Source organism: Anomaloglossus baeobatrachus, chromosome 11 (assembly GCF_048569485.1).
Source record: "Anomaloglossus baeobatrachus isolate aAnoBae1 chromosome 11, aAnoBae1.hap1, whole genome shotgun sequence".
Lineage (NCBI taxonomy): Eukaryota > Metazoa > Chordata > Amphibia > Anura > Aromobatidae > Anomaloglossus > Anomaloglossus baeobatrachus.
In genome coordinates this window covers 4,263,678-4,277,225 of record NC_134363.1, presented here as the reverse complement: position 1 = coordinate 4,277,225, position 13,548 = coordinate 4,263,678, and the positions used below count along the sequence as shown (strand labels likewise).

General features: G+C 51.0%; 1 protein-coding gene across 3 annotated transcripts in view; it reads left to right on the top strand.

Annotated features, from left to right (window-relative positions):
• Positions 1-13,548, top strand: part of ANO7 (anoctamin 7) — a 154,736-nt gene that overhangs the window by 48,765 nt on the left and 92,423 nt on the right. For all 3 annotated transcript variants that reach the window (XM_075327885.1, XM_075327886.1, XM_075327884.1), the window contains exon 15: positions 2,393-2,495. In XM_075327885.1, coding sequence (XP_075184000.1) covers positions 2,393-2,495 — 103 coding nt within the window. The remainder of the gene's footprint in view (positions 1-2,392; positions 2,496-13,548) is intronic.

Here is a 13,548-nt window from a genome sequence, read left to right as displayed (position 1 = left end):
ACTGCATGCCGCCCCAGTAATATAAGGGACACTGCGTGCCGCCCCAGTAATATAAGGGACACTGCGTGCCTCCACAGTAATATAAGGGACACTGCGTGCCTCCCCAGTAATATAAGGGACACTGCGTGCCACCCCAGTAATTTAAGGGACACTGCGTGCTGCCCCAGTAATATAAGGGACACTGCGTGCCGCACCCCAGTAATATAAGGGACACTGCGTGCCGCCCCAGTAATATAAGGGACACTGCGTGCCGCACCCCAGTAATATAAGGGACACTGCGTGCCTCCCCAGTAATATAAGGGACACTGCGTGCCTCCCCAGTAGCATAAGTGACACTCCATGTTGACTTAGTGGTATAAGGGACACTGCGTGCCGCCCCAGTAATAGAAGGGACACTGCGAGCCGCCCCAGTAATATAAGGGACACTGCGTGCCGCACCCCAGTAATATAAGGGACACTGCGTGCCGCCCCCCAGTAATATAAGGGACACTGCGTGCCGCCCCCCAGTAATATAAGGGACACTGCGTGCCGCCCCAGTAATATAAGGGACACTGCGTGTTGCACCCCAGTAATATAAGGGACACTGCGTGCCGCACCCCAGTAATATAAGGGACACTGCATGCCGCCCCCCAGTAATATAAGGGACACTGCGTGTTGCACCCCAGTAATATAAGGGACACTGCGTGCCGCCCCAGTAATATAAGGGACACTGCGTGCCGCACCCCAGTAATATAAGGGACACTGCGTGCCGCACCCCAGTAATATAAGGGACACTGCGTGCCGCACCCCAGTAATATAAGGGACACTGCGTGCTGCCCCAGTAATATAAAGGACATTGTGTGCCACCCCAGTAATAAAAGGGACACTGCGTGCCGCCCCAGTAATATAAGAGACACTGCGAGCCGCCCCAGTAATATAAGGGACACTGCATGCCGCCCCAGTAATATAAGGGACACTGAGTGCCGCCCCAGTAACATAAGGGACACTGCGTGCCGCCCCAGTAATATAACAGACACTGCGAGCCGCCCTATTAATATAATGGACACTGCGTGCCGCCCCAGTAATATATTGGACACTGCGTGCCGCACCCCAGTAATATAAGGGACACTGCATGCCGCCCCCCAGTAATATAAGGGACACTGCGTGCCGCCCCAGTAATATAAGGGACACTGCGTGCCGCACCCCAGTAATATAAGGGACACTGCGTGCCGCCCCAGTAATATAAGGGACACTGCGTGCCGCCCCAGTAATATAAGGGACACTGCGTGCCGCCCCAGTAATATAAGGGACACTGCGTGCCGCCCCAGTAATATAAGGGACACTGCGTGCCGCCCCAGTAATATAAGGGACACTGCGTGCCGCCCCAGTAATATAAGGGACACTGCGTGCCTCCCCATTAATATAACAGACACTGCGTGCCTCCCCATTAATATAACGGACACTGCGTGCCGCCCCAGTAATATAAGGGACACTGCGTGCCGCCCCAGTAATATAAGGGACACTGTGTGCCGCCCCAGTAATATAAGGGACACTGCGTGCCGCCCCAGTAATATAAGGGACACTGCGTGCCGCCCCAGTAATATAAGGGACACTGCGTGCCGCTCCAGTAATATAAGGGACACTGCGTGCCGCCCCAGTAATATAAGGGACACTGCGTGCCGCCCCAGTAATATAAGAGACACTGCGTGCCGCCCCAGTAATATAAGAGACACTGCGTGCCGCCCCAGTAATATAAGGGACACTGCATGCCGCCCCAGTAATATAAGAGACACTGCGTGCCGCCCCAGTAATATAAGGGACACTGCGTGCCGCCCCAGTAATATAAGGGACACTGCATGCCGCCCCAGTAATATAAGAGACACTGCGTGCCGCCCCAGTAATATAAGGGACACTGCGTGCCACCCCAGTAACATAAGGGACACTGCGTGCCTCCCCAGTAATATAAGAGACACTGCGTGCCGCCCCAGTAATATAAGGGACACTGCGTGCCGCCCCAGTAATATAAGAGACACTGCGTGCCGCCCCAGTAATATAAGGGACACTGCGTGCCACCCCAGTAACATAAGGGACACTGCGTGCCTCCCCAGTAATATAAGGGACACTGCATGCCGCCCCAGTAATATAAGGGACACTGCGTGCCGCCCCAGTAATATAAGGGACACTGCGTGCCTCCCCAGTAATATAAGGGACACTGCATGCCGCCCCAGTAATATAAGGGACACTGCATGCCGCCCCAGTAATATAAGGGACACTGCGTGCCGCCCCAGTAATATAAGGGACACTGCGTGCCTCCCCAGTAATATAAGGGACACTGCGTGCCGCCCCAGTAATATATCGTCCCCTATTCATGAGGGTGATTCTCGCTCCTGTTAATGGTGGTTTTCGTTTTCAGGCCGGGAACATCGCTAATATCAGCAGCTCGATGGTGAATTTAGTTCTCATCCTTCTAATGAGTCAGGTGTACACCTCCCTGGCCGAGAAGCTAACCCGCTGGGGTAAGAAGTATATATATGTACACTTTACAGTCAGATATTATATGATGAGAAAGCAACGTAAATATGATGCATGATGGGGAAGTAGTATACAAGTATTGGGTGATGGGGCTGTAGTATACAAGTATTGGGTGATGGGGCTGTAGTATACAAGTATTGGGTGATGGGGCTGTAGTATGGCACGAACAGCCAGAGACTTGTCCACAAGGAACAGTTCTGTCCCACAGGAGCTGACACTCTATACACTGCCTAAGAAATCACAGCTGGACAATCAAGACAGAGGCACAAATGCTACACAGCCCCCGACTGCACCGGCTATTGTATACTAAGCCACAGTCCTGACCTCAACCCATCTGTATATGCAATTACACAGAAATATTGCTCCTAGTGTTCATATCATGGTCCCCACACACAGTACATTCCCCCACACACACAGTATGATGTCTTCACAGTACATTCCCCCACACACAGTATGATGTCCTCACAGTACATCCCCCCACACACAGTATGATGTCCTCACAGTACATTCCCCCACACACAGTATGATGTCCTCACAGTACATTCCCCCCACACACAGTATGATGTCCTCACAGTACATTCCCCCACACACAGTATGATGTCCTCACAGTACATTCCCCCACACACAGTATGATGTCCTCACAGTACATTCCCCCCACACACAGTATGATGTCCTCACAGTACATTCCCCCCACACACAGTATGATGTCCTCACAGTACATTCCCCCCACACACAGTATGATGTCCTCACAGTACATTCCCCCCACACACAGTATGATGTCCTCACAGTACATTCCTCCCCACACACAGTATGATGTCCCCACAGTACATTCCCCCACACAGTATGATGTCCTTACAGTACATTCCCCCCACACACAGTATGATGTCCTCACAGTACATTCCCCCCACACACAGTATGATGTCCTCACAGTACATTCCCCCCACACACAGTATGATGTCCTCACAGTACATTCCCCCCACACACAGTATGATGTCCTCACAGTACATTCCTCCCCACACGCAGTATGATATCCCCACAGTACATTCCCCCCACACACAGTATGATGTCCTTACAGTACATTCCCCCCACACACAGTATGATGTCCTCACAGTACATTCCCCCCACACACAGTATGATGTCCTCACAGTACATTCCCCCCCACACACAGTATGATGTCCCCACAGTACATTCCCCCCACACACAGTATGATGTCCTCACAGTACATTCCCTCCCACACAGTATGATGTCCCCACAGTACATTCCCCCATACACAGTATGATGTCCCCACAGTACATTCCCCCATACACACACACAGTATGATGTCCCCACAGTACATTCCCCCACACACAGTATGATGTCCTCACAGTACATTCCCCCCCACACAGTATGATGTCCCCACAGTACATCCCCCCCCCCACACAGTATGATGTCCCCACAGTACATTCCCCCACACACAGTATGATGTCCCCACATTACATTCCCCCATACACACACACAGTATGATGTCCCCACAGTACATTCCCCCACACACAGTATGATGTCCCCACAGTACATTCCCCCCACACACAGTATGATGTCCTCACAGTACATTCCCCCCACACACAGTATGATGTCCCCACAGTACATTCCCCCCACACACAGTATGATGTCCCCACAGTACATTCCCCCCACACACAGTATGATGTCCTCACAGTACATTCCTCCACACACAGTATGATATCCTCACAGTACATTCCCCCCACACACAGTATGATGTCCCCACAGTACATTCCCCCCACACACACTATGATGTCCTCACAGTACATTCCCCCCACACACAGTATGATGTCCCCACAGTACATTCCCCCCACACACACAGTATGATGTCCTCACAGTACATTCCTCCACACACAGTATGATGTCCTCACAGTACATTCCCCCCACACACAGTATGATGTCCCCACAGTACATTCCCCCCACACACACTATGATGTCCTCACAGTACATTCCCCCCACACACAGTATAATGTCCTCACAGTACATTCCCCCCCCCCACACACTATGATGTCCTCACAGTACATTCCCCCCACACACAGTATGATGTCCTCACAGTACATTCCCCCCACACACAGTATGATGTCCTCACATTACATTCCCCCACACACAGTATGATGTCCTCACAGCACATTCCCCCACACACACAGTATGATGTCCTCACAGTACATTCCCCCCACACAGTATGATGTCCTCACAGTACATTCCTCCACACACAGTATAATGTCCTCACAGTACATTCCCCCCACACACAGTATGATGTCCTCACAGTACATTCCCCCCACACACAGTATGATGTCCTCACAGTACATTCCCCACACACAAAGTATGATGTCCTCACAGTACATTCTCCCACACACAGTATGATGTCCCCACAGTACATTCCCCCCACACACAGTATGATGTCCTCACAGTACATTCCCCCACACACAGTATGATGTCCTCACAGTACATTCCCCCACACACAGTATGATGGCCTCACAGTACATTCCCCCACACACACAGTATGATGTCCTCACAGTACAATGTCCTCACAGTACATTCCCCCCACACACAGTATGATGTCCTCACAGTACATTCCCCCCACACACAGTATGATGTCATCACAGTACATTGCCCCCACACACAGTATGATGTCATCACAGTACATTCCCCCACACACAGTATGATGTCCTCAGAGTACATTCCCCCACACACAGTATGATGTCCTCACAGTACATTCCCCCACACACAGTATGATGTCCCCACAGTACATTCCCCCCACACACAGTATGATGTCCTCACAGTACATTCCCCCCACACACAGTATGATGTCCCCACAGTACATTCCCCACACACACAGTATGATGTCCTCACAGTACATTCCCCCCACACACAGTATGATGTCCTCACAGTACATTCCCCCCACACACAGTATGATGTCCTCACATTACATTCCCCCCACACACAGTATGGGGCCTCTCAGAAGCATGCCACTTGCCCATGTGTCTTGCTCTCTTGAGACCATTTGCTTGTGGCTACCCAGTCACATGACCTGACAATCTCATGTGACCTGAAAGATTCTTGAAGCATGTGCAGTGGGGGACAGGCCTGTAGGGGGCAGTATATACTATGGATGTGCTTTGGGGACAGGCCTGTAGGGGGTAGTATATACTATAGATGTGCAGTGGGGACAGGCCTGTAGGGGGCAGTATATACTATAGATGTGCAGTGGGGGACAGGCCTGTAGGGGGCAGTATATACTATAGATGTGCAGTGGGGGACAGGCCTGTAGGGGGCAGTATATACTATAGATGTGCAGTGGGGGACAGGCCTGTAGGGGGCAGTATATACTATAGATGTGCAGTGGGGAGACGCCTGTAGGGGGCGGTATATACTATAGTTGTGCAGTGGGGACATGCCTATAGGAGGTAGTATATACTATAGATGTGCAGTGGGGACAGGCCTGTAGGGTGCAGTATATACTATGGATGTGCAGTGGGGACAGGCCTGTAGGGGGCAGTATATACTATAGATGTGCAGTGGATAGACGCCTCTAGGGGGCTGTATATACTATAGATGTGCAGTGGGGACAGGCCTGTAGGGGGCAGTATATACTATAGATGTGCAGTGGGGACAGGCCTGTAGGGGGCAGTATATACTATAGATGTACAGTGGTGGACAGGTCTGTAGGGGGCAGTATATACTATGGATGTGCAGTGGGGACAGGCCTATAGGAGCTAGTATATACTATAGATGTGCAGTGGGGGACAGGCCTGTAGGGGGCAGTATATACTATGGATGTGCAGTGGGGGACAGGCCTGTAGGAGGCAGTATATACTATAGATGTGCAGTGGGGACAGGCCTGTAGGGGGCAGTATATACTATAGATGTGCAGTGGGGGACAGGCCTGTAGGGGGCAGTATATACTATGGATGTGCAGTGGGGACAGGCCTGTAGGGGGTAGTATATACTATAGATGAGCAGTGGGGGACAGGCCTGTAGGGGGCAGTATATACTATAGATGTGCAGTGGGGACAGGCCTGTAGGGGGTAGTATATACTATAGATCTACAGTGCTGTACAGCTCTGTAGGGGGCAGTATATACTATAGATGTGCAGTGGGGGACAGGCCTGTAGGGGGCAGTATATACTATAGATGTGCAGTGGGGACAGGCCTATAGGAGCTAGTATATACTATAGATGTGCAGTGGGGGACAGGCCTGTAGGGGGCAGTATATACTATGGATGTGCAGTGGGGGACAGGCCTGTAGGAGGCAGTATATACTATAGATGTGCAGTGGGGGACAGGCCTGTAGGGGGCAGTATATACTATGGATGTGCAGTGGGGACAGGCCTGTAGGGGGTAGTATATACTATAGATGAGCAGTGGGGGACAGGCCTGTAGGGGGCAGTATATACTATAGATGTGCAGTGGGGACTGGTCGGTAGGAGGCAGTATATACTATAGATGTGCAGTGGGGACAGGCCTGTAGGGGGCAGTATATACTATAGATGTGCAGTGGGGGACAGGCCTGTAGGGGGTAGTATATACTAAAGATGTGCAGTGGGGGACAGGCCTGTAGGGGGTAGTATATACTATAGATGTACAGTGGGGGACAGGCCTGTAGGGGGTAGTATATACTATAGATGTACAGTGGGGACAGGCCTGTAGGGGGCAGTATATACTATAGATGTACAGTGGGGGACAGGCCTGTAGGGGGTAGTATATACTATAGATGTACAGTGGGGGACAGGCCTGTAGGGGGTAGTATATACTATAGATGTACAGTGGGGGACAGGCCTGTAGGGGGTAGTATATACTATAGATGTACAGTGGGGACAGGCCTGTAGGGGGCAGTATATACTATAGATGTACAGTGGGGGGCAGGCCTGTAGGGGGCAGTATATACTATAGATGTACAGTGGGGGACAGGCCTGTAGGGGGTAGTATATACTATAGATGTACAGTGGGGACAGGCCTGTAGGGGGCAGTATATACTATAGATGTACAGTGGGGGACAGGCCTGTAGGGGGTAGTATATACTATAGATGTACAGTGGGGGACAGGCCTGTAGGGGGTAGTATATACTATAGATGTACAGTGGGGGACAGGTCTGTAGGGGGCAGTATATACTATAGATGTACAGTGGGGACAGGCCTGTAGGGGGTAGTATATACTATAGATGTACAGTGGGGGACAGGCCTGTAGGGGGCAGTATATACTATAGATGTGCAGTGGGGACAGGCCTTAGGGGGCAGTATATACTATAGATGTGCAGTGGGGACAGGTCTTTAGGGGGCAGTATATACTATGGATGTGCAGTGGGGACAGGCCTGTAGAGGGCAGTATATACTATAGATGTGCAGTGGGGGACAGGCCTGTAGGGGGTAGTATATACTATAGATGTACAGTGGGGGACAGGTCTGTAGGGGGCAGTATATACTATAGATGTACAGTGGGGACAGGCCTGTAGGGGGTAGTATATACTATAGATGTACAGTGGGGACAGGCCTGTAGGGGGCAGTATATACTATAGATGTGCAGTGGGGGACAGGCCTGTAGGGGGTAGTATATACTATAGATGTACAGTGGGGGACAGGCCTGTAGGGGGTAGTATATACTATAGATGTACAGTGGGGGACAGGCCTGTAGGGGGTAGTATATACTATAGATGTACAGTGGGGGGCAGGCCTGTAGGGGGTAGTATATACTATAGATGTGCAGTGGGGACAGGCCTGTAGGGGGTAGTATATACTATAGATGTGCAGTGGGGGACAGGCCTGTAGGGGGTAGTATATACTATAGATGTACAGTGGGGGACAGGCCTGTAGGGGGTAGTATATACTATAGATGTACAGTGGGGACAGGCCTGTAGGGGGCAGTATATACTATAGATGTGCAGTGGGGAACAGGCCTGTAGGGGGTAGTATATACTATAGATGTACAGTGGGGGACAGGCCTGTAGGGGGTAGTATATACTATAGATGTACAGTGGGGACAGGCCTGTAGGAGGCAGTATATACTATGGATGTGCAGTGGGGACTGGCCTTAGGGGGCAGTATATACTATAGATGTGCAGTGGGGACAGGCCTTAGGGGGCAGTATATACTATAGATGTGCAGTGGGGACAGGCCTGTAGGGGGCAGCATATACTATAGATGTGCAGTGGGGACAGGCCTGTAGGGGGCAGTATATACTATAGATGTACAGTGGGGGACAGGCCTGTAGGGGGCAGTATATACTATAGATGTACAGTGGTTGACAGGCCTGTAGGGGGCAGTATATACTATAGATGTGCAGTGGGGGACAGGCCTGTAGGGGGTAGTTTATACTATGGATGTGCAGTGGGGGACAGGCCTGTAGGGGGCAGTATATACTATAGATGTGCAGTGGGGACAGGCCTGTAGGGGGCAGTATATACTATAGATGTACAGTGGTGGACAGGTCTCTAGGGGGCAGTATATACTATAGATGTGCTGTGCAGGGGACAGGCCTGTAGGGGGTAGTATATACTATAGATGTACAGTGGGGGACAGGCCTGTAGGGGGTAGTTTATACTATGGATGTGCAGTGGGGTACAGGCCTGTAGGGGGCAGTATATACTATAGATGTGCAGTGGGGAAAGGCCTGTAGGGGGCAGTATATACTATAGATGTGCAGTGGGGGACAGGTCTGTAGGGGGCAGTATATACTATAGATGTGCAGTGGTGGACAGGTCTGTAGGGGGCAGTATATACTATAGATGTGCAGTGGGGACAGGCCTGTAGGGGGTAGTATATACTATGGATGTGCAGTGGGGACAGGCCTGTAGGGGGCAGTATATACTATGGATGTGCAGTGGGGACAGGCCTGTAGGGGGTAGTATATACTATGGATGTGCAGTGGGGACAGGCCTGTAGGGGGCAGTATATACTATAGATGTGCAGTGGGGACAGGTCTGTAGGGGGCAGTATATACTATAGATGTGCAGTGGGGACAGGCCTGTAGGGGGCAGTATATACTATAGATGTGCAGTGGGGACAGGCCTGTAGGGGGCAGTATATACTATAGATGTGCAGTGGGGGACAGGCCTGTAGGGGGTAGTTTATACTATGGATGTGCAGTGGAGGACAGGCCTGTAGGGGGCAGTATATACTATAGATGTGCAGTGGGGACAGGCCTGTAGGGGGCAGTATATACTATAGATGTACAGTGGTGGACAGGTCTGTAGGGGGCAGTATATACTATAGATGTACAGTGGGGACAGGTCTGTAGGGGGCAGTATATACTATAGATGTGCTGTGCAGGGGACAGGCCTGTAGGGGGTAGTATATACTATAGATGTACAGTGGGGGACAGGCCTGTAGGGGGTAGTTTATACTATGGATGTGCAGTGGGGGACAGGCCTGTAGGGGGCAGTATATACTATAGATGTGCAGTGGGGAAAGGCCTGTAGGGGGCAGTATATACTATAGATGTGCAGTGGGGGACAGGTCTGTAGGGGGCAGTATATACTATAGATGTGCAGTGGTGGACAGGTCTGTAGGGGGCAGTATATACTATAGATGTGCAGTGGGGACAGGCCTGTAGGGGGTAGTATATACTATGGATGTGCAGTGGGGACAGGCCTGTAGGGGGCAGTATATACTATGGATGTGCAGTGGGGACAGGCCTGTAGGGGGTAGTATATACTATGGATGTGCAGTGGGGACAGGCCTGTAGGGGGCAGTATATACTATAGATGTGCAGTGGGGACAGGTCTGTAGGGGGCAGTATATACTATAGATGTGCAGTGGGGACAGGCCTGTAGGGGGCAGTATATACTATAGATGTGCAGTGGGGACAGGCCTGTAGGGGGCAGTATATACTATAGATGTACAGTGGTGGACAGGTCTGTAGGGGGCAGTATATACTATAGATGTGCAGTGGGGACAGGCCTGTAGGGGGCAGTATATACTATAGATGTACAGTGGTGGACAGGTCTGTAGGGGGCAGTATATACTATAGATGTGCAGTGGGGACAGGCCTGTAGGGGGCAGTATATACTATAGATGTGCAGTGGGGACAGGCCTGTAGGGGGCAGTATATACTATAGATGTACAGTGGTGGACAGGTCTGTAGGGGGCAGTATATACTATAGATGTACAGTGGGGACAGGCCTGTAGGGGGTAGTATATACTATAGATGTACAGTGGTGGACAGGTCTGTAGGGGGCAGTATATACTATAGATGTACAGTGGGGACAGGCCTGTAGGGGGCAGTATATACTATAGATGTACAGTGGGGGACAGGCCTGTAGGGGGCAGTATATACTATAGATGTGCAGTGGGGACAGGCCTGTAGGGGGCAGTATATACTATAGATGTACATTGGTGGACAGGCCTGTAGGGGGCAGTATATACTATAGATGTACAGTGGGGACAGGCCTTAGGGGGCAGTATATACTATAGATGTACAGTGGGGACAGGCCTTAGGGGGCAGTATATACTATAGATGTGCAGTGGGGACAGGCCTGTAGGGGGCAGTATATACTATAGATGTGCAGTGGGGACAGGCCTGTAGGGGGCAGTATATACTATAGATGTGCAGTGGGGACAGGTCTGTACGGGGCAGTATATACTATAGATGTGCAGTGGGGACAGGCCTGTAGGGGGCAGTATATACTATAGATGTACAGTGGTGGACAGGTCTGTATGGGGCAGTATATACTATAGATGTGCAGTGGGAGACAGGCCTGTAGGGGGCAGTATATACTATAGATGTGCAGTGGGAGACAGGCCTGTAGGGGGCAGTAAATACTATAGATGTACAGTGGTGGACAGGTCTGTAGGGGGCAGTATATACTATAGATGTGCAGTGGAGGACAGGTCTGTAGGGGGCAGTATATACTATAGATGTGCAGTGGGGACAGGCCTGTAGGGGGCAGTATATACTATAGATGTGCAGTGAGGACAGGCCTGTAGGGGGCAGTATATACTATAGATGTACAGTGGTGGACAGGTCTGTAGGGGGCAGTATATACTATAGATGTACAGTGGGGACAGGCCTGTAGGGGGTAGTATATACTATAGATGTACAGTGGTGGACAGGTCTGTAGGGGGCAGTATATACTATAGATGTGCAGTGGGGACAGGCCTGTAGGGGGCAGTATATACTATAGATGTACAGTGGGGACAGGCCTGTAGGGGGCAGTATATACTATAGATGTGCAGTGGGGACAGGCCTGTAGGGGGCAGTATATACTATAGATGTACAGTGGGGACAGGCCTTAGGGGGCAGTATATACTATAGATGTGCAGTGGGGACAGGCCTGTAGGGGGCAGTATATACTATAGATGTGCAGTGGGGACAGGCCTGTAGGGGGCAGTATATACTATAGATGTGCAGTGGGGACAGGCCTGTAGGGGGTAGTATATACTATGGATGTGCAGTGGGGGACAGGCCTGTAGGGGGCAGTATATACTATAGATGAGCAGTGGGGGACAGGCCTGTAGGGGGCAGTATATACTATAGATGTGCAGTGGGGACAGGCCTGTAGGGGGTAGTATATACTATGGATGTGCAGTGGGGGACAGGCCTGTAGGGGGCAGTATATACTATAGATGAGCAGTGGGGGACAGGCCTGTAGGGGGCAGTATATACTATAGATGTGCAGTGGGGACAGGCCTGTAGGGGGCAGTATATACTATGGATGTGCAGTGGGGGACAGGTCTGTAGGGGGCAGTATATACTATAGATGTACAGTGGTGGACAGGTCTGTATGGGGCAGTATATACTATAGATGTGCAGTGGGAGACAGGCCTGTAGGGGCAGTATATACTATAGATGTGCAGTGGGAGACAGGCCTGTAGGGGGCAGTATATACTATAGATGTACAGTGGTGGACAGGTCTGTAGGGGGCAGTATATACTATAGATGTGCAGTGGGGACAGGCCTGTAGGGGGCAGTATATACTATAGATGTGCAGTGGGGACAGGCCTGTAGGGGGCAGTATATACTATAGATGTGCAGTGGTGGACAGGTCTGTAGGGGGCAGTATATACTATAGATGTACAGTGGGGACAGGCCTGTAGGGGGTAGTATATACTATAGATGTACAGTGGTGGACAGGTCTGTAGGGGGCAGTATATACTATAGATGTACAGTGGGGACAGGCCTGTAGGGGGTAGTATATACTATAGATGTACAGTGGTGGACAGGTCTGTAGGGGGCAGTATATACTATAGATGTGCAGTGGGGACAGGCCTGTAGGGGGCAGTATATATTATAGATGTACAGTGGGGGACAGGCCTGTAGGGGGCAGTATATACTATAGATGTGCAGTGGGGACAGGCCTGTAGGGGGCAGTATATACTATAGATGTGCAGTGGGGGACAGGCCTGTAGGGGGCAGTATATACTATAGATGTGCAGTGGGGGACAGGCCTGTAGGGGGCAGTATATACTATGGATGTGCAGTGGGGACAGGCCTGTAGGGGGCAGTATATACTATAGATGTGCAGTGGGGACAGGCCTGTAGGGGGCAGTATATACTATGGATGTGCAGTGGGGACAGGCCTGTAGGGGGCAGTATATACTATAGATGTGCAGTGGGGACAGGTCTGTAGGGGGCAGTATATACTATAGATGTACAGTGGGGGACAGGCCTGTAGGGGGCAGTATATACTATGGATGTGCAGTGGGGGACAGGCCTGTAGGGGGCAGTATATACTATAGATGTGCAGTGGGGACAGGCCTGTAGGGGGCAGTATATACTATAGATGTGCAGTGGGGACAGGCCTTAGGGGGCAGAATATACTATAGATGTGCAGTGGGGACAGGCCTGTAGGGGGCAGTATATACTATAGATGTGCAGTGGGGACAGGCCTGTAGGGGGCAGTATATACTATAGATGTGCAGTGGGGACAGGCCTTAGGGGGCAGTGTATACTATAGATGTGCAGTGGGGACAGGCCTTAGGGGGCAGAATATACTATAGATGTGCAGTGGGGACAGGCCTGTAGGGGTCAGTATATACTATAGATGTGCAGTGGGGACAGGCCTGT